This window comes from Leuresthes tenuis, unplaced genomic scaffold (genome assembly GCF_036924035.1).
Source record: "Leuresthes tenuis unplaced genomic scaffold, fLeuTen1.0.hap1 SCAF_5, whole genome shotgun sequence".
NCBI lineage: Eukaryota > Metazoa > Chordata > Actinopteri > Atheriniformes > Atherinopsidae > Leuresthes > Leuresthes tenuis.
The window spans coordinates 27,130,076-27,155,669 of NW_027325359.1; the positions used below are offsets into that span (position 1 = coordinate 27,130,076).

Here is a 25,594-nt window from a genome sequence, read left to right on the forward strand (position 1 = left end):
CAAAACTCAATCTTGCTTAACATGTTTGATTACAGTGCTAGGGTCTCCCGGGTGGGCGGGCTTAATCCATTTACCAATTAATTAGAGCCGAGCAAAGCATTTTATATTCAACAAACACGACGCCTTTTAATATTGAGACATTTTAAGATATTTGGCTTTTCTTTTAAATAACAACCAGTTTTATCAACTTAACTGTAGAATACAACTCCAAACAGCAAGTTTTTATTGTAGAAAACAGATTTCATGTCTCCGTTCTCAATTTTAAAAACGAAGGCTGTAATATTAATCACATCCCTACTTAAATATCATGCTTACTTCATGTTACAAGAAATCATAAAATTGATCTTGTGACTAGGTGTTCCAATAGACACAAAGTCATTTAATAGATTTTATTTTATTTGATCCTAATTTTAACTTTAAGCACTGAAAGAGTCAAGTCATTAAAAGCTTCAAATGTTTGTCCTTACACATGAAAGTGGAACCAAAAGCTCCATTATTCGGTGAGCATTTTTTTTTATTTGTGATCTGACAAAGAGAATGAAAACCTCATTATTAAGCTGTAGTGATATGAAATCCAGAAAGTCATTCCTGTTAAAGACAATACGCCCTGCGGTCCAATTCATGAGGCAAAACGGAGCTTTAGTCAAGCCATCAATATCCAAAGAGCTGTCAAGTTAATTTACTTCAAGTCTTTTTATTTGTTCCCTGTAAAACTTGACTTGACCTTCTTGTTTTAATAAAGAAATACATTTTTGAATACTCAAGCATGATGAAAGTAGACATACATGTTAAGAAGGTTCAAACACACTTTAGGGGGAAAAAGCACAATGTAACAAATTTACTTACCGCATGTGCGTGAAAGGAGTTTGTAGATATTTCTCAGTGTGTCAGCAGGTTGATTATAGCAGCAGCATCTCCGTCTGAAAACAAATGGCCCTGAGCTGATCTGGAGTCCACACTGTTTCTTCTTCTTGTGTTTAATTAGGTGGCTGGGCCTCTTTCCAGGTATCCTGGTAACCCAATGAACTGCTGATGTCACAGCTCTTCATAATGAAGTGTGAGTGTATCTAGCTGCCTTTGTCAACAAGCAGGCAGGGAAATTCACAGGACATAAGCCTGACATTGAAGGTCATGTCTGCCATGATGCGATTTGAGATGATCAGAAAACTCTCTCTCTTATACTTATCATCACTCGTAATCCCAGTTTTTATCACCTCAAACTATTATCATATTAACCTGTTCATTTTAATTACACACCATTGTTTTCTACAGCTCCTTGAATTAACACATTAACAATGAGGTAGCTATTTTTACTGTTTACTATTTATTCACACACACACATCGTCAATCATGAAATTAAAGGAAATACAGTATGTATGCAGAATACATTTTCACAGTAACTGTAAATGTGAAAGGGTCACCCCATGGAAGGTGAATCAAGCTTTTGATAGGGGGCCCAGTTTTCTACAATAAAGTGGTTGTAGACAAGATTTTGTCCTACAACTGAATAATATTAATCAGGGTGAAAGAAAATGAATTTCTTTCTAAAAAAAAAAAAAGACAGTGATTACAGCCTGAAAATCAGAAAAGGTTGTAATGTATGAAAAACACAATGAAAAAGCGCTTTGATTCTTTCATTACTTTTATCCCTTTGCAGACAGTATGGAACCAAGATATTTCGTATTTTGTTAACATTGTTGTTAACATTCATTCATTTTTGCAATTAAGGCATGCAACACATTCCATTCTGTGCAGGCCTTCAGGACCCTGGGGCAGACACCAGATAGATCTGCATCCTTGTTCCGGTTCACTCTCTCCAGCTGCCTCTTCACCTGACTGCTGGAGATAGATAAGCAAGAGAGGAAGGTCCCATTATGTTCTGATATGGGGGAGAAGATGGCAAAGATGTGTTAAGATTCATATAAGTATTTCTGCATCAAAGCAAATGTCACTCAGTTGTTTCCTTTAACAAACCACAAAGTCCTCATAGGAAAGCAGAGCTGGATGCTGCAGGTATACTTTCAATAATTGGTGTTTTTTCAAATGTGGGACTGGATAACTACGTTTTTCACAGCAATACTTTATAAAAACACTTGAATTACTTCCTGTTTGAGTTGGCGCAATAACACTATTGGGTTAGAGTTAGGAAAAATCCTGATTTAATTACTTAAAATTCATTGTTTTCAGACTAAGACTGTAACTCCTCTGGACGCCATTTTCACACATCATATGCAGTTGCTCTCATGAATACTATATGGCGTATTCTTTGAAAGTAACTGTGGGTTGTTTTGGCCTGCATGAGCAAATGACGCATGGGGTCATTTTTAGACGAAGGACAGTCTCAATTCAAGGAATAACTTTTATAAATAACTTGTATATATGTATTTTATACAATGTGTGACAAACTTAAACCATCATAGCCACTCTTTGGAGTAACTTGTAAGTCTATGAGAGAATTATGGCCATTTAGTCGTTTTTTTCTTTAAATCCTTTGCATATACAAATGATTGAGTTTGCATGAGTTATTAATTCAGTTGTGCTGATGAACAGAAAGCTCATGCAGTGGATTCACAGAAAGTCTTTCCAGAAGAAGCTTTAAAGAACCCATCCATTTTCTATACCGACAGTCCGTTAATCGGGTAGCGGGTGGGCTGGAGCCTATCCCAGCAGTCCGAAATGTGAAGCTAAGGAAGGATTCGCTTTAAAGAACCCATTTCATTTAATTAATTAGTGTGGTGTAAATATGAGTGAGCAACCTGTAAAGTAGCACATAGCAATGTGATAAAGTAGAAAGAATCTTGTGTGATGTAAAATGCTGTGTGAGTGTGAAACATGGGGCTGCCTTCCCATTTGAATTTCAAAGGGAACCTTAAAGCTCCTTTAGCTCATCACAGTCAGGTCTGTTGAGCCCCCACTAACCAACCTCTTGCAAATCATCCTTTGTGTCTGTTCAGATTTGGTGATAACAAGCTTCCCGGATGATTCGATCACAAGAGGACAGTACTAAATACAGGTGTGAACATACCTACAGATATTAAAAATAGCATCATCACTATTCACATCAGTTGGATTGAGTTGAATAATAAAGAGTTTGGTTGCTTACAATTAGACTTGAACACTAAATAGCCATGAGATGACTTGTGAATTGCTATATAAATAAAAACTGAAATGAGTTTAAATAAACTCATGTATGATCTGCTGAAGTCAATTATAACCAGTTATCATCTGGAGGGGGCGCTGTCAAGTAGAAGTTACATCAGGGCATTACTGGCATTTTGTTGGCTGGAATTTTTTGACACAGCAATAACAGAATGAAAAGTAAAAATCCGGTTTAAATGTTTAAATTTAAAATGTCGGTTTGAGTTGAAGATCTCAAAGACAAGGGCCTCTGTCAGATGTTCCCAGTTCACCCTCCCTGCTCATTTGGGTTCACCAGGTCTGTTTTTCCCACCAACAAATTCAGCTCACCACCAGGTGAAGATAAGTTGACAGTGCTGCCCACTCCCTTCACTCAAGGATTCAAGACATACGACCGCAGGTCTAATGATACGACTACAAAGTTGATCATCATCCTTTGGCCCAGATGGCCTGGTACCAGGTACACTTATGGACCACCTTATGCTCAAACATGGTGTTTGTTATGGATAATCCATGACAAGCACAGACGTCCAAAATCAAAACACTGCCAAGGTTCAGATCAGGGAGGCTGTTCCTCCCAGTCATGCCTCTTCAGGTCACTCCATCATTGCCCACATAGGCATTGAAATATCCCAAAAGAACAATGGAATCACCAGGTGGCACTCCTTACAGGACCCCACACAGAGACTCCAAGAGGGTCTGGTTATCTGAGCTGCTGTTTGGTGCATACACAAACCAAACAGCCAGAACCTTCCCTCCTGCAACCTGCAGCCACAGCAATACGACCCTCTCTGGACCACGCATCACTGTGTGATACAGAGGTCAGGTTCTCACATGTGCACCAGGCGGTTGAGGGCGGAAACACTAGATTTTACCTCTCTGTTTATAGCAGCAATCATCCTCCCTGGGCAATTTCTTTCAACATTTATCTCTTCATGATTCTTGTTTTAACTGATAAACATAAATACATTTTATGGTATTTCATACCTTGATATTTAATTAATTTTGTAATCTTGGAGGAACTACTCGTCTCTGCCCATTATTCACCATGTTTAAAAAATAACGCATTTGTGGGTTTTCAAGTGCTGAAGGACAAACTAGTTTATTATTCAAAAAGGGAGTAAAAGACAAGTTCTTTTCTCCTTCAGGTTTCTGTTAAATATATGGGAAGCATGGACAGTCAGATTTAGATCAGATGCCTGACCAAGTGCTGAATTCTGAGGCATTTCTATTAACCTTAAACATTTGAAGCCAAATATCCCAGACACCATTTTCTACATCCATACAGCTAAACTGGTATCATATTTTGGCCTCGGTTGCTGATAGTGTAAAAAACAAACCAAGCCTTCAGTTCTCTCTTGGTTTGTGATTGCAGTGCTCAGGGACAGTTTAATGAAGATGATCTCTAGTGGCCTGAGGCAGCAGGAAAAGCCACTTGCCTAACTCAGCTTGATTGATCTTGGTTCATGTTTTCAGCCCTCTGTCAGGGGAGAGACCGAGCTCTTTACTTTGATAATAAACTCATACCAACACAACCGTAGTCTTTTGCTGGTGCTTCTAAGGCATCAGTAGAGGATCTGACAGGACCTAATGAGTGAGCCTACTTGATCATAGAGCTGGAGGGTCTCACTTTAATTTTCTCAGTTAATTTCAGTTATGTTGTGATGATGTGGAGTAGTCAGTCCTCAACCTAAAGGTCATGAGTTCAATCTTCTATTTCCCCAACTAGTCAGCGTATCATTGGGAAGGATACCAGCCTGAGCACTGTATAGATCAGCCTTTCTCAAACTTTTTTCAGTCAGGGCACCTTTCAAAAGTGCATAAAATCTCATGGCACCCCAGTGTAAAATATGATTAAAAAAGACACTGCATCGCCTCAATGTAAATGCAAATGTCCTGTTTATTTAGAAGGGACAGTAATGAACTGATGACCTGATGAAGCCAAATTTGAGGTAATTGTCATTGTATGTTCTCTTTTTAGCCTTAGGGGAAACGTTGCTTTAACCTCCCTGTAAAAGTCTAAATTCTAACATCTCAAAACCTTCAATACTGCCTACCTTGACCCAAATACTGTCTGCAGCCCAATGCCAGATAGCACAAAAACATTTCTAAAACACAACTATGCATACCTGACTCAAAGTCACACGCATAGGAACAAATAAATCAAAAACAAAAACCACAAAATGGCTTCCCCCAAAAACCCAGACACACAATCCCAGATCAAAAGACAATTCATACTCATTACCATCACCAATACTCGTCAGCCTCAAACTCAAAAACATGTGACAAAAAGAATAACATTTATTAAGAACAAAGAAGAAATTAAATGCAATGGGGTATGTCAGTAGATCACCAAGTGGGAAAAACAAGTGGCTGCAGGGCTGCTGAATCTAGACAGCCTAGGTGGATTACATTTTCTAATTAGGTTGTGTTATGGTCCCCTTGCTCTCTTAGGTGCTGACCCTCCTTCTTCTTTATCTTTCCTGCTCTTTCCTCCCTCTGTCTTGTGTGTCTGTGGGCGGGAGCACCAACTCTATGTACCCTGACAGAAGCAGGCGTGGCTGCCCCAGTTTCTTCTGCACACCTGATCATTATCATTCATCTACCACAGTACTTAACCTGGACTCTCCTTCCACTCATTGCCTGATTGTTAATCTACTCTGTATGGTAGTGTGATCAAGCCCCTCAAACTTTGGAACTTGCCTTTTGACCCGATCTTGCCTGTTTTTCATGTGTCCTGTTCTCCTCTGCCACAGAACCAACTCCGGTGTGCCTGCTACGCTCACACTGCCAAATCCTGCGGTGCTCTCGCCTTCTAACAACATTAAAGAAAAACTCTCTTTGCCATATTCCAGAGTGTGTGTGTCCTGCAATTGAGTCCTTTGCACCACCCCCTTGTGACAGGTTCATTCCAGCCAGCAGTTAACTACGACACAACCAGTGTTGCCAGGTGTACGATAATTATCGTATTTGTACGATAATTTTGCTCTGTGTATGATGTACGATCAATATTCCCAAAAAAGGCCAAATATACGATAATTTGACCATTCTGTGAATGTGTGGTTGTAATCGGTTGTAATCAGCCTGTCGCAATTGTCTGTCGGATTTTTTTGTGAACCCTGAAGGCATTTCCATGTGACAAGTTTCAAGCCAATCGTGCTTTTCTATGTGAGCTATGAGTGACGTGAATGTGTTTGCCTCAGAAGTTCCTAACCGCAGGTGGCCTCCTGGCCTTATGATTTGGCTAATTTTTTCCCCACTCATCATTGTTTACGGGGACATTTAGCCTAACGCAACTGTGGGGTAACTGATGCAAAGCCGTGAGTGCCTGTTAGACGCTATTCAAAACTAGAGTGACTATAGTGCATCAATAGACTTGTTATTTTTGTTATGATGGGTGTACGATAATTTCCCTCAAAATATGAAAATTTTATGTCTCTGGTACGATAATACTACATTTCCCACCTGGCAACACTGGGAACAGCCCTCAGACAGCTGCAGCTGATTCAGAACGCTGCTACTTGAGTCCTCACTGAGACCATCACTCCAGTTCTGAGGTCTCTACACTGGCAATTTGTCCATCAGAGAACTGGGGTCCGTTCCACAAAGCAAAATTAGTAAAAACTCTGAGTTTATTAACCCTGAAATGAAGTAACTCAAACCAGAGAAAGAGGGGTAACTAGCCTGTTTCAGAGAGAGAGAGGTAACTTGAGCACTCGGTCAGTTACTGTAGTAACAGAACGTTTCTATGAACCTAACCTGATCAGGACCAGGCTTTTCTCAATAAACCTTGAGTTTTTCTCTGTCTCCGCCCTCTTTCAGCCACACAAGCCATTTGATTTCCTCATTCATTCAGTCAGCAGGCGAGTTTTGGCGTGGCTTCGTTGTTCCAAAAGTTCTTGAAGTCCGTTAGGCACAGTAGGAGGCGACTTTTTCATGAACACGGCATGTCCTTTTCACAACGATCCCGTGAATGAAGGTGCAGCATTACTGTGCAGAGAATTAAATGGTTAGATGGTTATCAGACCGCAAATCGATGTTCTAGCATTTACAGACAATTATCTTTTTGAGCGGTACCGTTTCACATCACAGTCCATCATTTACATACACAACCTAATCCGTCCCTACATTTGCAACATTACCAACATGCTCTCACATCCCAGTAGATATTGTGCGTTTCTTTGCAAATGGAAGTTTTTTGTACAATGTCGGAGATGCAGAGCACTTGAGCAAGGAAACTGTATGCAGGGAGGTCAGAGACAGCATATGCAATAATCACTTTACAGTTTAAGTCACCATCATCACCACCACCACCACAGCAGTCAAATAAAGAGATAATACAAATTTAATTTGGTCTTCTTCATTTCCTACAAATACAAGAGCTAGTTCAGTTAATGTTCCAATAGTTAACATCCATCCATTTTCTATACCGTCAATCCGTTAATCGGATAGCGGGTGGGCTGGAGCCTATCCCAGCAGTCATCAGGCGAAAGGCGGGGTACACCCTGGACAGGTCGCCAGTCCATCGCAGGGCCTCACATAGAGACAAACGAGACAAACAACCATGCACGCTCACACACACTCCTAAGGACAATTTAGAGTCACCAATTAACCTAACATGCATGTTTTTGGACGGCGGGAGGAAGCCGGAGAACCCGGAGAGAACCCACGCATACACGGGGAGAACATGCACAATAGTTAACATAATTAACATAATTCACCTGTGACCATGCACTCATCTCTAACTTGGGCTCCAGTATTTCAATTTCCAGATCTGTTTTCCTAATCTTGAGGTCCAAGTAGAGCATTTCTTAAATGTCTTCTTTTTTTCCCAGCAGGTGAATTTTATAAACCTCTTTTACTGACAACTGGGAATACATAAGGAGGACATTAAAAGCTGCACATGAATTCCACAGAATGAACCTCTGGTGTTTACTGAACATCTCACTGAGTCAATCTGTGCAGTGGAAGTTGAGGGACCCTCCTGCTGCTGCCCAGCCATGCTCTGTTAAAAAGGATGAGAATGTGTTAATACTTCAGTGTAGGCTAAATGTCACTCTATGTTCCACCAGAATGTTAAGAAATGTGAATGGGAAGAGAACTATCAGTAACATATGAAGATGTTACCTTTATAGGCCTTTCTGTATCCCCCTCTGTAAAGGTTGCAGACACAGTTTCTGCACCCTCCTCATCCCAGATGAGCGGTATTATGCCGGCTTGTTCACAGATACGAGACTTGAGAGTTCTTTTCACTGATTTTTACTGTGGTCTTCATCGTCAAATGGCTTTCACCACAAGTACACCGTAGAACTGATAAAACACAAATGATGTACAAACATTACGTTACATATGCCTCAACTAAAAGAAAATATAATTTACAAACATAGAATAACACACCACTTTGGCCTGCAAGTGGACAAACCGTTAGACTTGAAACCGCTTATGGTCTTCGTTAATTGTTTTCTTAATTGGATCAATGTCAGTGCTACCAGTTTACCTGACCGCTTTTTTTTTTATATATACCGGAAGTGACGTCACCGTCACCTTAAACTAAACTTATCAAGTTTGGTCTTTTAACTTTCACCTAATACCAAATGTTATTAACTATATCATCTAAACATTGCTAAAAATGTTAAATATATACATCAAAACATATGTGTTATATGGACATTCTCTATGGCCATAACGCCACAGCTGCATCTAGTGGCGAAACATAAATATAACTGCCGTTACAGGTATGTTTCAGTATACTTAAACTACCATTTGGTCAAGTCTTTGGAGTGTTGCCTACTTACAGTTACGAGGTCTGTTGTGGTGCGAGGGGGTCTCCAATCTGTTGGGACAAAAGACATAAAAGACAAATATTTGTATGAATATGCTTTAAAAAGATATCTATAGGTCTGTTACATTGCATAAAGGCACTTGTGTCTTTGGGGGTGGACTCAGAGGATGAGTTCCCTCCAGGGATTTCCTCAGCCACTGGCCTTCCAATATTCTGGTTTAGGGCCAGCTCCTCTGCCTCCGTTAGAGGTGGCGGTGCTGGGCCACCACCCATTTTACGGGCATCTGCCTTCTTTCTGTTGGCTGAGTAGAAGTCTGTGTTAGTTTAAATAGGCTAAATTATTTAACAGAACATGATATAGGTGAGAAGACATTTATGTGTGTGAAAACAGCATTATGTTGGGATAAAACAGCCGCACAGTCAAATAGCCACTTAATATTTACTTTCCAGTGTAAAACATGATCAAAATGAGGTGCCTCCATGCCGAGGTCTTGCCTGTTTGAACAATGTTTTTATATTTCATCTTAAGCTGCTGCCAAGTGCGCTTCTTCCCCGCGGGATTGCACCTAAATGAAATAAATGAATAGGCTACCATTCAAGCAGTTTTCTCCTGTAATATATGTGATTGCAAAGGACTACATTTAAACTTACACACTGACCCGAGCAGCAATGTTCTCCCACGCAGTCTCCCTCTCTTTTGCAGCTGCAGCGGTGTTGCACTTCTGTCTAAAAACTTGTTGAAACTCTCCGTATGAGCGCATTAAGATTTCCAATTCGATGACCCGTCGTATCAGGGCTCCATTGATGCTGGCTTTGTATAGTTGTGGCGCACGTGCTTAACTCCAGGTGAAACTACTCAGACTTGACTAAACTAACTCAAATCAGCGTTTCTGGAACCGAAAACTCAGAGTTTTCTTTCTCAAAGTAGATCAACTCAGAGTTCAGGATTACCTCAGAGTTTGTTGAACCTGCTTTGTGAAACGGGCCCCTGATTTCAACATACTGCTCTTGTTTTTATAAAACTTTAAATGGTTTATGGCCAAAGTACAAGTAGATCATAAAAACCCTCTCGAAAAGTGAACATTTTACAAAAGACACAAATGGCCTCGTTACAAGTCAGACCCTTCTGAAGTATGTTTGTTTTCTTATCTTTGCATATTCCATACACGTAGCTCTGAACATTAAATATTTTGAGGAAATCTAATTCTGAAAACATTGATCTGATACAGCACTGAAAACATCCGATTGTATCCGATCACATTTTGGACATACGCCAGTGTGCAAGTGAGCAAATGTTTATGGTGTATGTATCATTTTCTGCTGACCTGTATACTTTTTGGCTGTGTTCAAATGTATATGCTGCTGATATAAAAACAAAAGCAGCTGTAAAAAAATAATAACGTGTGAGTAAGGTTGCAAAAAATCTGGCCCAAATTACTCAAACATTCCCCCTGAAATCTTTCCTGTTCTTGTTTGTAAAGGATAATCATCCTTTCACTTGGTCTCTCATTCAGAGATTTTCGATAACTGGCAGGAAACCAAAAATAATAACAAAATGGTTTGTTTATCCAAAAAATATGAGGTTGATTGTCTTGTGTTTCCCCTCCATAGAAACGCCACCTTAACTAGGGGTTTGACTATCCGCATGATCCTGAGAGCTGTCGGGAGTGTTAGCCACTGGTAGGGTCTCCCATCAAAAAACTGGTTTCAGGGGAGGGGTCAGACTAAGAGAGTTTCAAACAAAGACCTGGGCCTCGGAAAAGTGAAAGCGGGGCATACTGGCTAGCGGGCTTAGCCCAAAGAAGAATCAGGAAGCCACATGGGCCACACCCCACCAGGGGTGGCTGAGATTCACCCTGAGATGCTAAATGCTCTGGACATGGTGGGTCTTGGCTGACACAACATTTAAATGTTACATGAGCAGTAAAAACAAAAGGAGACCCTGCTGGTCCTTAGGATGAATTATGAAGACTGTACCAGTTATTGCCATAAAGAGCGCTAAGTGCCCCTGTTGTTTGGTGTCATGAAGATATCAGTGATGCTGTTGACATATCAGTCTTATTGTTGTGCCTTGTAAGACACAACGTGGACAATAAAATCAACTGTTGTGGCCCATATTCCTCTTCACTCTACATCTTTCAGATTCCCCGGAAAAACTGGAGAGTCACGGCTAAAGCCGGGCTGACTCACAAAACTCACAAGATAATGACATGGAAAGTGTGGGGGGGAGGGATGTCTTAGCTCCCCTCCTAAACCTGATGGCTCTGTGACCCGACCTCTGATAATCGAGACAAAATGGATGGATGGATGGATGGATGGATGGATAGTGTATAGTCAGAACCTACCAGTAAAGCTACTTTGCGTCTAGATTTTGACCATTAGAAGCACTCTGGAGCTAAGTTTTGACAATATGGCAGAAACATGTCTTCAAACAGCAAAATTCTATTGCTGCTTGAACTCTTTTTCCAGGGCAGTGTGTTTCTAAGATATTTATTATACAAATGTCATGCACTGGACATTTCAGTGGCTTCAGACCACATTTCCAAGGACATACATTGTTTTCTACCTTGAACCTTCCTATCTTATCCTACCAAATACTGTCTGGGTTTCCACTATGGATGGAGTGATTTTCGATCGGATCGTCTATCGGCGATCAAAGGGAGGATCGTGATCTTTTTTTCAAACGGCGATCTTGAATTATTGAGGATGTTAAAGAAAAAATCTCTAGAACCTAGTGTGTACTTTAAAATGTTTATCATGGAGCAACATGTCTGCATACAGAGCCCATTCGATATTTGCAACTGGGGAGTGAATATTAAACTCTTAATTACACCCTGTTGCATCTGTTTTTCCGTCTCCCTTTTTTTCGGAGGTGCACGCCGCTGACTCAGGCCCTCTTTGTCTCCTCTATTCTTCATCTTCTTGCTTGCTTACCAAACAAATTTCTCTCCCATGGTGTGCTATATCATCTTTCCTTTCAGTCACACAATAAATAATTCATGTATATATTTGAACAACAATAACTTTATTAAATCCAGGGATCAACGTGCGTAAATGAAAATGAAAAAGACTTTCACATCCCGAGTTTCCACTGACAATTTGAAAAAAAATTTATATGAAAAAAATCTAATAATAATTTCCACTAGTGTGCAAGAAGAAAAAGATTATGACTTCATATAATAACCTAGATATTCCCAGAGATTAAGTAATTCCTCAAAAAGAGCTCTCTCTGATTTCCTTTTGTGGATGCCTACTACACTTGTTCTAGGTTGTATTTGAACTGTCCAGTTCCATTTTCCATTTTGTATTGCTGTTCAATTTCATTGCTGTTCATTTCAACTAAGGCTCATTACTCACTATGTAGTGCCCTACAATTGTGACTCACCAAAAATAGTGCACAGAACCTGAACAATACAGAGGTCAAAACTGACCATCGCGCATTGCAGCCTGGAGCTGACAAAAGTTATCGCTGGCTGTGCTAACGTTCAGGTCTCGTCATGGAATATCTGGTGAGCAAATAGTCCTCGGTGTCATGAGTCATGAGTCATCATAAGTCATGTTCGATTCCTCACTTCCTCAGTCTCTCTTCAGTCCGGTCATCAGCTCTGCTCCCTTCACCTGTCTCAGCTGTCTTCACTCATCAATCCCCCTCCTCTGTATTTAAACTCCTGGTTTTCATTCACTCTTTGTCAAATCCTCTGTTCCCTTCAGGTTATCCTCCTGTATTGCTGTTACTGCTTGGTTTTGTTTACCCAGTTCATTCCTGTTCCTAGTCATTTTTGTCAGTTCCTGTGTTTTGTTTTTCCTTTGGAAATGGTTATCTGGCTTTGCTGCACCTTTAGTTTAAAAATCAATGGTTTCCTCGCCACCTCCGACACGTGACACTCGGACCTTTCAGCTACAAAGTGGACAGTTTACTTTTCTGCCTGAGATGCAGGATTTGAAAAGATCAGTGAAATATGTTCAGCAACCATATTTGAATCTTGAGGTGTTCAGTATAAATCGCAAGAATGTTAGCAGTAAGGTGTACAAAAGCTCAATTTCTAGTTATCTGCATGTTCAACAATAAATCCTCAGTTGTGTGTAAAGAGTTGACATATTTAATTGTATTTTGTAGGTCAAATTAATTAATTATTAGTACTTTAAATATTATAGAGTTCCAGCTGCAGTTAGTAATTGTGTTGGTGAGTATAGTTCAATAAAAGAAGAAGGAAAATTCCATGCGTGCACAGATTCATAACAGAAACTTATGGAACAAGTCTGATTCACGTTTCTTTTTTGCATCTTTTCAAAAGATCACTTCAGATTTGCTGCGTTAGTGAACGACACCCATCAGCTGAAAGCTGCAGCTCATTTTCCACAATGAACATGTAAATGTTGAAGAGTTTGAAGTTTGCTATTATTGTCAAAAAAAGACGCACTATATTAAAAATCTAAGCACAAAACAATAGGCAACCCTGTAAACCTTTAGCATACATCTCTGTCACACCACTGCCAGTTTTAGGTTGAATTATTGCACACTCTCTCTTCTTTTTGTTTTTTATCTTATCACTTGGTTATTGATATCAGATGGAAATCAATTTTAAAATAATTATATAAGTGAACATATTTAATACAAGTTGTAAGATCTTACCAGGATAAACTGTCAGGATTTAGGTTTTTGTTTCATGTATTTTCTTGTCACTTCCTGTTTTATTTTGAAATATTGACGTCTCCTCTTTTCAGGTACCTTGCCTTTCCTCCCAGTGTCTGATTGTCTTCCCTGATTCCCTAAGTGTTTCCACCTGTTCCCCTGGGATCCTCATGTGTTTAAATAGTCTTCGTCTCCCTGTGTCCAGCGCCAGTTTGTCGTGTCATCAGTCCGTCATTGTAGCCATCTGAACCATCCGTAGTATTTATTCCCTGTGTCCACTGAAGTGAGCATTCCTCCTTCAGAGCTTTGTTTTGTTAAAGCTCGATTCTGTAGCCATCGTTTCTAATTTTCAGTGTTTATAACCTGCTTTCACTCCTCCGTTTCAGTAGTGATTTTTAGTTGTAACGTTTCATAGCCCTTGGTTGTTTTCCTGTTTCCTGATAAGTAGTTTTCTAAATAAACTACCTTACCTGAACGATCCTGCATCTGTGTCCCCTATCTCCTGCTGGACCCTGACATAAACCATGATGATAAAGAAACAAGTGTTCCGACCTGAAATCTAATCTAATCTGAAAGAAAATTCTAAATGTAAATCTTAATGAAAACAACAAAGTAATCATTTCTGTCTCAGATAAACAGCGAAAAAATTATTCTGAATAATATTTACAGTTATTCCGGCCAACGTTGTCTATTTGAAATGTTTTTCAAACATGTGAGTGTTTTCCTTCAGTTTACTGGAGATGGGGATCTTGTTTTTCAGGGCCAGGGTGGAGTTGACCTGCTCAGCTGACAGCAGGCTGTGCCACTGAGCGATTGGCCGTCGTGGGTTGGACAGCATGTCAGCCCAGTGCCTCAACTGATTCCCTGTGGCATCGCAGCCCAGGAAGACTTTTCCCATGGCATCGTTTCTGGTCATGGCATCATGGTCCCACACAGAGATGACCAGGTTCACCCTCTGAAGAAATACAGAGCAACAGGCCCTCTTTTGATTTAGATGTACAAATATAAAACAAACTAAAAGAACAAGCAAAGATTGATATTTAAAAAGCATATACAATTACTGTTGATGACTGATTGTGTCTTTTTCAGCACTGTTGCATCAACTGCCACAGCAAGTTATTTGGTACACTTGATTGCGCTGGTTCTTATTGAATGCCACCTGTATTAAAAGACTTTGTCTTGGTTTGACTGCGCTGTAAACACTAACACTGATCTTTTATTGTTATAAATATCTCAAACAAGCTTGTCCAGTCTGACCTTAGTTAGCATGGTGTCATCCACCATAGCTGAAATTTTAAAGATGATCTTAAAGGAGACAGAAAAGGTCTTTCTCAGAGTAAAGAAGAAACCCTTAACGGCTGTGTTTCTGGTATATGACGTCATCAAATCTTGCTGAATGGTTGCTCAGGCCCGGGGGACTTTCCTGTCTGCTCCTGATCTCTTGAGTGGGTGTGGTTGTGGCCCCCTCCCCCATCACTATACACAATTCATGTGGAGCCTTTAGCATATAACTGACACACATATATGCACAAGCATTCATTCACTCAGATTCTCACTCCACTGTTACAATGTGACTTTTGGCTTTAGTGATAATCGTTAACTACAGAGATTTTCCTTCTCAAATACTTGCTGCTGGTGATGTTGTTGCTGTTTGTTTGTTGTGTGTTTCTTGTGTTTCTGCAGGTGCTCCTGACGAGATTTCAAGGAGTCTTTGTATCACTGTTCTCAAAGACCCGAAATTCTTAACACACATCAGAGAAGGTGCATTTTGTTTGCTTCTGTTTGCTGTATTTGTTGCTGCTGTAAAGTTCTTAGCATTGCTACGTGTTCCATCAAAGAAACACTAGACACTGTTAGGTAGCCAACTAACAGCTCTAAGCTATAACCAGCAAATACAAGGAAGGACTCTTCCCTAGTCTGACAATACTGGAACTAGAAAGTACTCAATTTACCAAGGAACCACCCCTGACTGAGAAGTACTAATTTTTAATGAGTTAATGCAATTTTCTGAGGGCTTACCAAAACGCCTGTGACTTAATACAACAGTTCCTCTGCACCATGAATTTACACCTATTTACAGAGCAACCAAGTTTAGGGCATGGAGTGATCCACTTGACTCCACTCCAGCTTTCTCTTTGTTGACTGACTCTTGTGAGTTTGGAGGTACCCTATAAACCCTGAAACCCATTACCAGTTTCAGGGGTTATACCAGCTGTAACTCAGGAGGAACAGCAGTCATCTGTCAATCCATGGTTTGACTCCCGGCTCCCCTGAGCCACATATTGAAGCGCAAGACACTGAATCCAGTGTCGCCTACCAATGCATCAATCGGTGTATGATATGTGTATGAATGTGTATGACAGAGAAAAAAAATATTATGTAGCCTGTAAACTGTATGGGCTAAGACGTGTTTGGACGATATTTCTAATTATTGGTGACACTAACCTGTATTTGATCAAATGACACATCAAAGGTGAAAGACTCATTGAAATAAGGATTGAGTGTCTTCTTTTTAATTGATGTCTTTCTTTTCTTCCACTTCCTCTTGTCCAGAGCCAGCTGCACCTTCACATATGGATCTACAAACACCACATGGAAGAAAATTACAGAAAATTCCTATAATTAGCGTAAATGTTTCTTGATGCATGTTCAAGTCTTGCATTAAAGACAACACAGATATAGAAGAAGAATTGCCTCATAAAGATGAACAATAAAAGTTATGACATCAGAAAACATTGAAAATGGAAAGTTTCTTTAAAAGGAACATTTCTTGGTCAACTGTTTAATGAATGTGAAGTTTAGGAATTTGTTTACAGACAGCTCTTTAAGATAATTAGTTTTTGTTTCTTTGATTGAGGTAATACATGTTATGACAAACATTTTCATAATTCTATCTGTTCATGAATTATTTGTCAGAAATACATAAGTTATAGGGGGAATAGGGTAATATAGGGGAAACAAAAAAAAGAAGACATTTGTCCAGCTCGCAAAGACAAAGTCTAATTGCACAAATTATTTAGTTCCTACAATTTTCTGCCTTCATCTATTGTGACAGTAGATCATAATTGTAGGAGAGTTTTATGCAACACTGCCCTTTCATGGCCACCACTTGGTTGGACATTAAACAAATGTCTTTTTGAATAGGCGAAATACAGTAGCCCTAAACTAACCCTTGTGGAATCATTTGAGTGTTATTTCTGACCTGAGCTTCCCCCAAAGTCCATGCTCTTCAGGTTTTTGGCTTCCAGGATCACTACGGTGAGTTTGCTGGCAGTGGGAACATAACGCAAGGAGAAGCAGATCTCTCCCAAGTTTTCTTCCTACAACAAACAAATCTCTCTCTGTTAGTTTGTTAATTGGTTTTCTCTTTTTAACAAACTGTCAGCTGTCCCAGAGAGTAAATTTGGAAAAATTATTAAATCCTGACATCTGTTCCCATGACATTTATTTACCACACACGTGATGGGCAAAACAGGGGCAGGGTTTAGTATTTTTGCAGAGAACACATCAACCTGTAAGCCCTGCTGACGGAAGAAAGACCATTCTACCTGCTTACAGCCGCCCCAGATGTTAACGGTTTAACGGTTTTCACATATGCTGAGCCATGACGCCTGTATCCTCACAAGTTCACAAGGGTCCAACTTTCACTCTTTCCCCTCCTGCTACCACTGAATCATGAAATGTGAAGTTTGTTAAGAGGGAAGAGAGAAAACCTCAAATTTAGCGGGCTCAGCCAGGTCCTGCCACTCCTCAATGACATGGTTCCAGTCAACATTGCAGAGCTGCACCCTGAGCTCGCCGATGATTTCGTGTTTTGTGAATCGGTTGAAGTCGAAAACCTTCATCACGACTGTTGACTTGAGGAGGGTTGACTTAGAAAGCTGGACACACAATACTTAGGTTAGAAGCAGTATCATCCCTTGGTTTGGGGGAGCTTACAACTAACAAACAATCTAAAAACTAATTCTAACTTATGAATAGTAATATCATATCTAATATATACTGTGTGTTAGATTCAAGGTGAGATGGTTACAATGTTTTGACATTATTGGAAGTGTCTTTGTGACTCCATGCTGGGTACACTGAACATAAGGGGTAAACCGGTATCAGAAGATTATCAAAACAGCTGTACAGTCATTCGAACTGACAGTTGTTTCTGCAATATTAAGTTCATACATAATTACCACTTCAGGTATTTGGGACAGTTTACTCAAAGCCAAAGGCTCAACAATGATCAATTAAAGCCCCTTTTTAAAATTTTAGTGAATGCATTAAACCAGAACAAAGCCACCCTACCTGGAAGGTGAATTGCTCATTGAAGACAGGGTTCAGTGTGTTTTTGAAAACTTTGGTCTCGTATGTTTTGGACCTTTCAGGGAGAATGTAGATTTTGACGTATGGATCAGAGCTCCTTCCCATGTCCATGGCCTTCAGGCTGTTGGCTTGTTTAATCCCCACTGTGAGCTGCAAAGACCACAGAAAACAGATCGCTGCAAATTTCAGGGGCGTTCATTTCAAAATGTATTTCCAAGAGCAGAATGAGTACTATATGTAGTTTTGACTTGGAATAATCATGCTTTTCTAAAAATTCTGTGAATGTAACGTAGAAATGATATAGGAATTTTTTAAGAAGCTGCATCGTGAAAAACAATAATTGTAATCACCTTAGACAGAACAGCACTGTATTCCAAAGAGTAGAGCAGCTTTCCTCTCTGCTGCTTGGTCGAGCCATAGTCAACGTCCCCCACGTCGAGCTGCACCTGTCAGGGGGGGTCAGAGGGGACTTCAACCTAGATCACCCATGCAAACACGGACGCCAGTCCGAGCCTTTTTAGTGGACTATAAGCACAATCTGACTGTTCCCATCATCTAGCTTTTGTATCAATTCGAACACCTCCAGCAGAATCAATCATTAAAATGTGCTTGCTGTAAAGCACCAGGATGATGTCATAGATAATCACACCAGGTGACACACAGTCACCTGGTATGTGCTGTTATTGTCTATCTTTGTACGGGAAAAGCTGAGCATCCAGTTGAAAGCTGATCAACTCTGAGGAGCAGAGAATATAATGGCCATGCTCCATTGTACCACCAGTTCAAACTGCCAGATTCCACAAAATAGCCAGTATCATGATATGAATGGAATGTTGTTTGACAGGGAGTGACAGGACCTGAGCCATGACAGCAAATATGTTTTCCGTGCTAGTTTGACTTCAGATGATAATCTGGCTGATGGAAACAGCTTGTGTACAGTGTTAAAATAAGCTCAATGCAACTTAAAACATATTGACAATGATGTGTTGACTGCTGGCCACTGATCCTAAAGGCTCTGAGTCTCACCAGAGCTGTGGTTGTTTTTCCATCCAACCCCTTCAAATTAATCTGTTCAGCCTTCTGCTTCTTCTTCTTCTTTCCTTTGCAGCAACACTTGATGCAGATGCACAAACAACAGAGCAGAATCAGCAGGCCTCCAGCCACAAAGATGGTGTAGATCGCCCATCGCGGCACTACGGGACATGACACAGGGACACAGTTAGTGAGCTGGGATCTGTTTTCATCTGTACTGACATTTAGCAGACTCTTTGGATAAATCAAGGGTTAAAACTGGAGTTTAGGCTGGTTCCATCTTATCTCTCCAACACTCACTCGGCACATGCCTGTTCTGTTTGTTTGGTTTTTGGAAGCAGCTATTTCAGGTGTCTGTGGTTATGTAAGTAAAATCTCATGCAACCTGCATGTACATGAAAACACAGCCAGTTCAACTTCGAACACCAGTGTTAGAAGATATTTGGTTATGTGATAAAAATTTGGAAGGTACAAACTTATGTAAAGATTTCAGGACAGTAAGCTAACTACAACTCCCAAGATACATTTTAGTAAGAAACATTACTGAGACTTAACTAGTGAGCTGCCAATAGGCAAAATGTTACCTTCAACTAAAAAACAGAATCGGTTCACTTTTAAATCGTGAGCTATTTCTGATGCATGCTTTATTTAGTTCAAATCAATGTTTTGTGTGATTTAAAGTCATATCAACAGTAAACGATGCCCATGAGTGCTGCTCTGTTTACACCACCCATCATGCCAAAATAATGGATAAAACATCATTTCTTTTCTTGTGCTCAGTCCTTCATAGTTTAAAGGGAAAGAGAGAATGCAGAAAATACCTCTCCTCCCATGTTTTTAGATCCACACACAGTTACAAACTATCTCAGGATAATGATTTGCCTTTAACATTCTTCCAACATCTCCATACGATGTTTACTTTGTGCTCAATCTACAGATTTAGATATATCTATATATAGATATAATTTTTTTGTTTGATACTTACTGTATAATATTTAAATGTATTACTGTGGAATTTGTCTGATTTACACCATAGTCTGGCAAACCTATAGAATGTGCTAAAAACATGTTTCTCGTGTCAAAATAAAGCATATCTGTGTGGACGGACATATTCTTTAATGTTTTGCCTTCTTTTATGTCAGCCTTTTTTGAAAGGCGGCGAGATATATGCAGCTGTGAATGCTCACTGTGTCATGCAAAAACAACAGGTACCAGGTAAATAAAGGGAAGGTTCTACTTTGATGCTTACTGAGAAGCTTTTGTTGTGTCAGTAAGCTTTGATAATCTCCTGTGTGTAAGTTACCTTTCTCTACTCTTTTATCACTGACTGTGTTCCTCTGTTTTCCACAGATTCTTCTGTGAGCACTTTTCATTTTAGCTCAGTGTGAGTCTCTACAGTTGTTTAGCGCACTTTCTTATTACAGTGTGTGTGTCTGCTAACTGTACGGGTGGCTCTACTTTGTGCTGTGTTTCTGAGAAGTATACATCTTTTCCCATGACACTGCTGACAAGACAGAGTAGCTCCAGAGTCACAACTTTGTCAGGGGGCAGAGTGTACAGAGCGTAGTCCAGCAGGGCAGACACAAAGAGATGGAGATACACTAAATAGCAGCAAAATGGCAGTAGAGACTCTCACCCTGAGCTGAAATTAAGCACTTGCACATAGAGTTGCACGATACCCACGGTACCCGGTACCCCGCGGTACCACATCTTTACGGTTCCTACTATACTAGAAATTCTACACGATGGTACTACCGTGGATTACTATACTAACCATGTCAGTTTCCGCTACACAGCGGCCGCCTCTACTCTCCTCCCGGCTTCTCACCTTGCTACTCCCTTGTAAACAAACCCACAACAACTACACAACTGCTGAATGATTGGCTGTTTGTCTGTTACTGGTGGCCTCCGGGATATGATAGGCTGTTTCTGCACACTGGGTCCACCCATCTGTTAGCTGATTGGCTGTTCGTGTGTTTCTGACGGCTTGAACGAACTCCATAGAGCTCCGCTTCGATAGAAATTCGTTTCAAAACGAAAGTTCTGTCTCGCCCAAACAGCGGTCACAAACACGAGACAACATACACTCACACACTCACCATGGCAGAAGCACGAGTCTGCCGCAGCGTGTTAGTGGCACTACTGATAAAAAAAAAACAAAAAACAAAAAGCTACATTTGGAACTATTTTGGGTTTAAACAAGGCACAGACGGTAAAGCAATAGACGATGGCCGTCCACTGTGCAGGCGCTGCCACCGAGCTATAGGAGCCAAAGGAGGCAAAACATCCAACCTCATAAAACACCTGCAGTGTCTACCAGGTTAGTATTTCCTGTTTATTTTCTCATTGGCTAATATTAGGCTATATGCTCCGTGTACAGGCTGAACAATGAAGAGATAAAGTATGTTAAAGCATAAAGCACCTAGAAAATGCATATAAATATAGTTTTCACAGGGAATCAGTTCCTGTTTATTGTATTTTGTCCTCTATGTTTTATTATGTTGGAGAAGAAGCATTATTGTCAAATAGATTTTTTTAAAAACCCTCAAATTTCGTTGTACCACCCCGTATAATGACAATAAAGACTATTCTATTCTATTCTAAAAGACAGTGGATTTGTTATCCTAAGTCGATTATTTATATTACTATTATGTTTATCATGCACATAACAACATACGGAAGTATTTATAACTTGTACAAATACATTGCAGTTCATGAAAATAATAATAATTAAAAAAGGCTGCAGTATCGCGATAATACCCGGAACCGTGATACTTTGTCTGGTATAGTATCGTGGTTACTTATTTTGGTATCGTGACAACTCTATTCGCACACAGATAATATGAGCCTTCAGCTAGAGTTTGAAATGTAAAATCATACCTGAGATCTCAAAATTTCTTGTTTAGCTAGTCATTCTTTGGAAAAATTCTGACCTTATAAAGTCTGTTATTTGGTCTCCATACCGTTTAAATTTAAATTCCAAAGATAATTCTAATTCTGAAGTTTCACATGTGAAATCAGTTAGTAAAATGGGTCAGGGTAGAGAACTGCTCGGATGACTTACAGGGGATGTGGCTCAGTAGATCGTCGAAGAAGTTTGCGTTGACAGTGGTGTGGGCAGAGGAGTTGGAGATGATGGGGTGACTGGTGACATTGAAGTTTGCTGTGCCAGTTCCCATCGAGGCCTGTGAGCTTGGTGCATTTGATATGGAAACAGAAGAATTTGATGGTTGAAGGAAGATGAGGCAGGATGAGGAGGGTGAAGAGCTCTGGAAGCAAGAGATGTGGAAAGAGGAACGGTTGGCCATCTACTGGTAATGGGAGGAATGTGTTTCTGTCTCAACATACAATATGTGAAACACTTCAGACTTCATTTTTAAAATGGATTGATGGTCTTTATAATATAAAAGTGAAATATAGAGTTTGTGTTTGGTTAAAAAGATTCTTGGGTGACTGGCGACCTGTCCAGGGTGTACCCCACCTTTCGCCCGATGACTGCTGGGATAGGCTCCAGCCCACCCGTTACCCGATTAACGGATTGACGGTATAGAAAATGGATGGATGGATTCTTGGGTGAAATGAGAATAACACAAGAACAATAAAAATAACTGCTTCTTTGCTTCCCTGCATACAGCGTGCAGACGGCCACAGTTTCAGTGAATCCATCTTTTGTCGACATTTTAACCACCATCATAAAAATGATTGTTGACTATTTGAAAAAAAGACCTTCAGAGGTGTAATAAAATGGTACAAATGATAATAAAGTGACTGTGCTGGTTAGTTTGAAGGTATTCTACAATAACCAGAGGTTTATGAATAATGATGAAAAGCCCAATGAAGAAAGTTATTCCTGAACTAAAGGGGAGCAAAATGTAAATCCCACTTTAACACTGTGTTTAGGTCTTTGCACAGCAAAGTATTTCTTATGCAAAACTATCAAACAAAAATTGGAATGCACAGAAAAACGTGAGCACTGAGTCTGAAGCATTTTACTAAACTTTGTATTGGTAGATGCTCTCAATACAGTCCAAACACAAGTCGTCAAGCAGTCAGGATTTGTGCTCCTGTCACTTCTTCATGTGAGAAAAATTAATGTGTCCATGTGATCTGATTTTCATCAGCTGACAAAATCCTTTGATATCCTACACGTTAGAAAGAAAAGCAATCATTTAGACTTATTCTTACAACTGTTTATCATAAGGTGCTTGGTGCTGGGAAATGAAAGCATTGGAACTGTATGATTGTAACACCTTACACCATCTTAGCGATTTTACCAGTTTGTCTGAGGTGCGCCTCCTTTCACTGGGACACAGAGAAATCTCTGACCACATGTCAACATATAAGCCAGTCATTCACAGAGAAAGATCTTAAACTGGAAGTTGGAAGTTCCCCGAACAGGCAGCAAACATTGTGACATATGACGTTCACAAACATCAGAGCGTTCAGTCTGACGGCATGCTTGAGTGACATTCCACCTGCAGGCCTCCACCATGAACAAACAGCAGCAAGTAGCATGCTCAGCTAAAGTCGGATTCTCCCCCTGATAACAACTGTTTGTACAATGCTTCAACTTTCTGTGTAACCCGCTTTAGAAGCCCATTTGTCAACAAGGCTAGAAGTAGTACTCACATACTTGTACTCTTATTACTGAGCTTCTGAATCTAATATCAACTCAATCTTGTTCTAATTGTCACCAAAAAAGACAATTTTGAGGTGTTGATATTTGATTTGTTTTTGACCTGGAAAGCCAAACTAGGTGTTTGGGGGTATAACACCCAGAATGAAAAACTGTAAAGTTCTGACAGAATCTGACTGAAGAGGATTAAATCTGAAAATGAAACATTGTACTCACTTCTCTTGAGGTTTACAGAAATGCAAACATCTCCTCTCCCTGAAATCAGACGACCAGCTGAGACTGAATTGTTTCTGATCTGTAACACAGAGGAAAACAAATTTGTGTCGGAGCAGTCGGAGAGGAGGAAGTGACGGATTTTTTTTCCAAACTTTTTCATCAAAGACAGGAAACGTCTCCTCCCTCCATTTACATGCAGTCTGTTTTCAGTTTAATCAGAAAAAAAACAAACATGGGCTGATGGATCCACAATCAGTAGGAAGCTTCATAAGCACCGCTTAATCAAGAATTTCAAAAAGTAACAGGAACATCAGTAACATCTTCACTGTCCAACTTTTTTTGTACTAGGTTGCAAAAGCCAAAAATGGATGAATATTAGCAAATGAAATGAAGCTGACGAGATAAACCATGAAATATCTTTGGCTCATACTGTCCCAACCTTCTCAGATTTGAGATTGTAATTAATTTGTTAATCTGAAATAAACCATAAATATAAAACTCTCTTTTGGAAATATCATAAACCACACCATGTCTTTATTTAAGATTGTTGGTTTTTTTAAAGTTTGACATAACATGAAATGTTCCAGGTCCTAAATGAAGGACCACAAGGGTCTACACGTGATACAGAACCAAACTGTCAGAGGATTGAATAAGGTTTTCAACTCTCAAATGGTCTTAAGATCTGAAGATGATTCATGTTAAAACTTCACAGGGTTCCTCTTACACTTGCTTTCTGCAGCGTACAGAGAAAGAAGTGGTGAAAATTAGTCAGTCAAGGCGGCTGAGTGAAAGAAATCGATGACTGAAGCTCACAGCTAAAAGTGAAAATATGATCCAACAACAAGCAACACAAGGGTAACAGCAGAGCATTAACTGTGTGTCGTGGATTTATCACTAGAGCCTGTCTGTGAACATGTAACTCCTCAAATACAGAAGCAGCAACAATACCTGAGTGTGACGATGAGTTTGTCCCGAGGTTTTTTTTTTACTTTATGTTCGCTTCATTTCTTCTCCTTTTGTTCAAAAGGCTGTGAAGTGGGACTGTGTATCCTTCTCAGACTCTGTCAGCCATCTTTAACTCTCCAGGTTTTTACTTCAGCCTCCCGCAGCCACCACACCTGCTGAGCACACACACTTACACACCGTCAGTGTTCAAACAGAGGTGGAGTTACTAAAACGCCTCCTAATTAACCACAGTTATCAAGCAGAACAGTGTTATGTGTTGCTGATGCAGGAAAGCCTGTATGCTAAGTCTACTGATAAACTAAGATGCCCCTCTCAGCTTAAAAACAGCTGTTTGAGTCAGAACCTTTTGAGCTTTGAGTAGAACTTGTCTTCAGTCCGTTCGTGGTCATGGAAGTGTTGATGAAACTGTCTGCTGGTCCAGAATAAAATATCTCAACAGTTTCCCAGATTACTTAGATTTTTTAAAATGTATTTTTCATTCTTTCTAAAATAGCACAAGTTTAGCAATCAAGAGTCAACTTTCATTTTCCCATCATTCAACCTGTTTATTATTTTGTCCATTTGATTACTTGGTGAGTGCAGCACAAGACTAAGAACTTAAAAGTGTGCTCTCCCTCCCTACTTCCGAACTTTATGATCAACCTTTTTGTCTGTGATCTGTGTTAGTGCAGTTTTAAACAGTTCTTCAAGTTCTCAGGTTTAAAAAATAGAATAAAAAAGATCTAAATGATTGGTGGAACTGGTCAATTAGTTTCTCAGATTCACATTTGGAAGAGAAGCTGCAGCTTGGACAGTTTACAGGTGTATCTCCTGTCACCCTGGAGGTGGTGACAGAGTATGTAAATGGCATAGTCCCCTGAAGAAATCTTCCATATAT

General features: G+C 39.9%; 1 protein-coding gene across 2 annotated transcripts; it reads right to left on the reverse strand.

The window, feature by feature from the left end:
- Positions 1–12,792: 12,792 nt before the first annotated feature.
- Positions 12,793–24,850, reverse strand: syt8 (synaptotagmin VIII). 2 transcript variants are annotated; one of them, XM_072386527.1, is made up of 11 exons: positions 24,700–24,850; positions 23,752–23,830; positions 21,964–22,168; positions 18,894–19,060; positions 18,218–18,313; positions 17,850–18,017; positions 17,267–17,434; positions 16,756–16,873; positions 15,999–16,132; positions 14,106–14,508; positions 12,793–13,548 (listed from the first exon to the last, which is right to left on the reverse strand). In XM_072386527.1, exons 3-10 carry the CDS (start codon positions 22,076–22,078, stop codon positions 14,242–14,244), a joined length of 1,233 nt encoding a protein of 410 aa, XP_072242628.1. In that variant the 5' UTR covers positions 22,079–22,168; positions 23,752–23,830; positions 24,700–24,850; the 3' UTR covers positions 12,793–13,548; positions 14,106–14,241. The 2 variants fall into 2 exon arrangements, with proteins under 2 accessions (XP_072242628.1, XP_072242629.1); XM_072386528.1 differs by lacking the exon at positions 21,964–22,168.
- Positions 24,851–25,594: the final 744 nt, after the last annotated feature.

Bases quoted from the DNA above. Each gene is read 5' to 3' on its own strand.
- syt8 (XM_072386527.1), bottom strand. From the start codon at position 22,078: ATGGGAACTGGCACAGCAAACTTCAATGTCACCAGTCACCCCATCATC. The intron at 18,018-18,217 runs GTGATTACAATT...TGGTCTTTGCAG, and splicing joins ACAGTGCTGTTCTGTCTAAG to CTCACAGTGGGGATTAAACA. The intron at 14,509-15,998 runs GTTAGTGTCACC...GTATTTCTTCAG, and splicing joins TGTCATTTGATCAAATACAG to AGGGTGAACCTGGTCATCTC.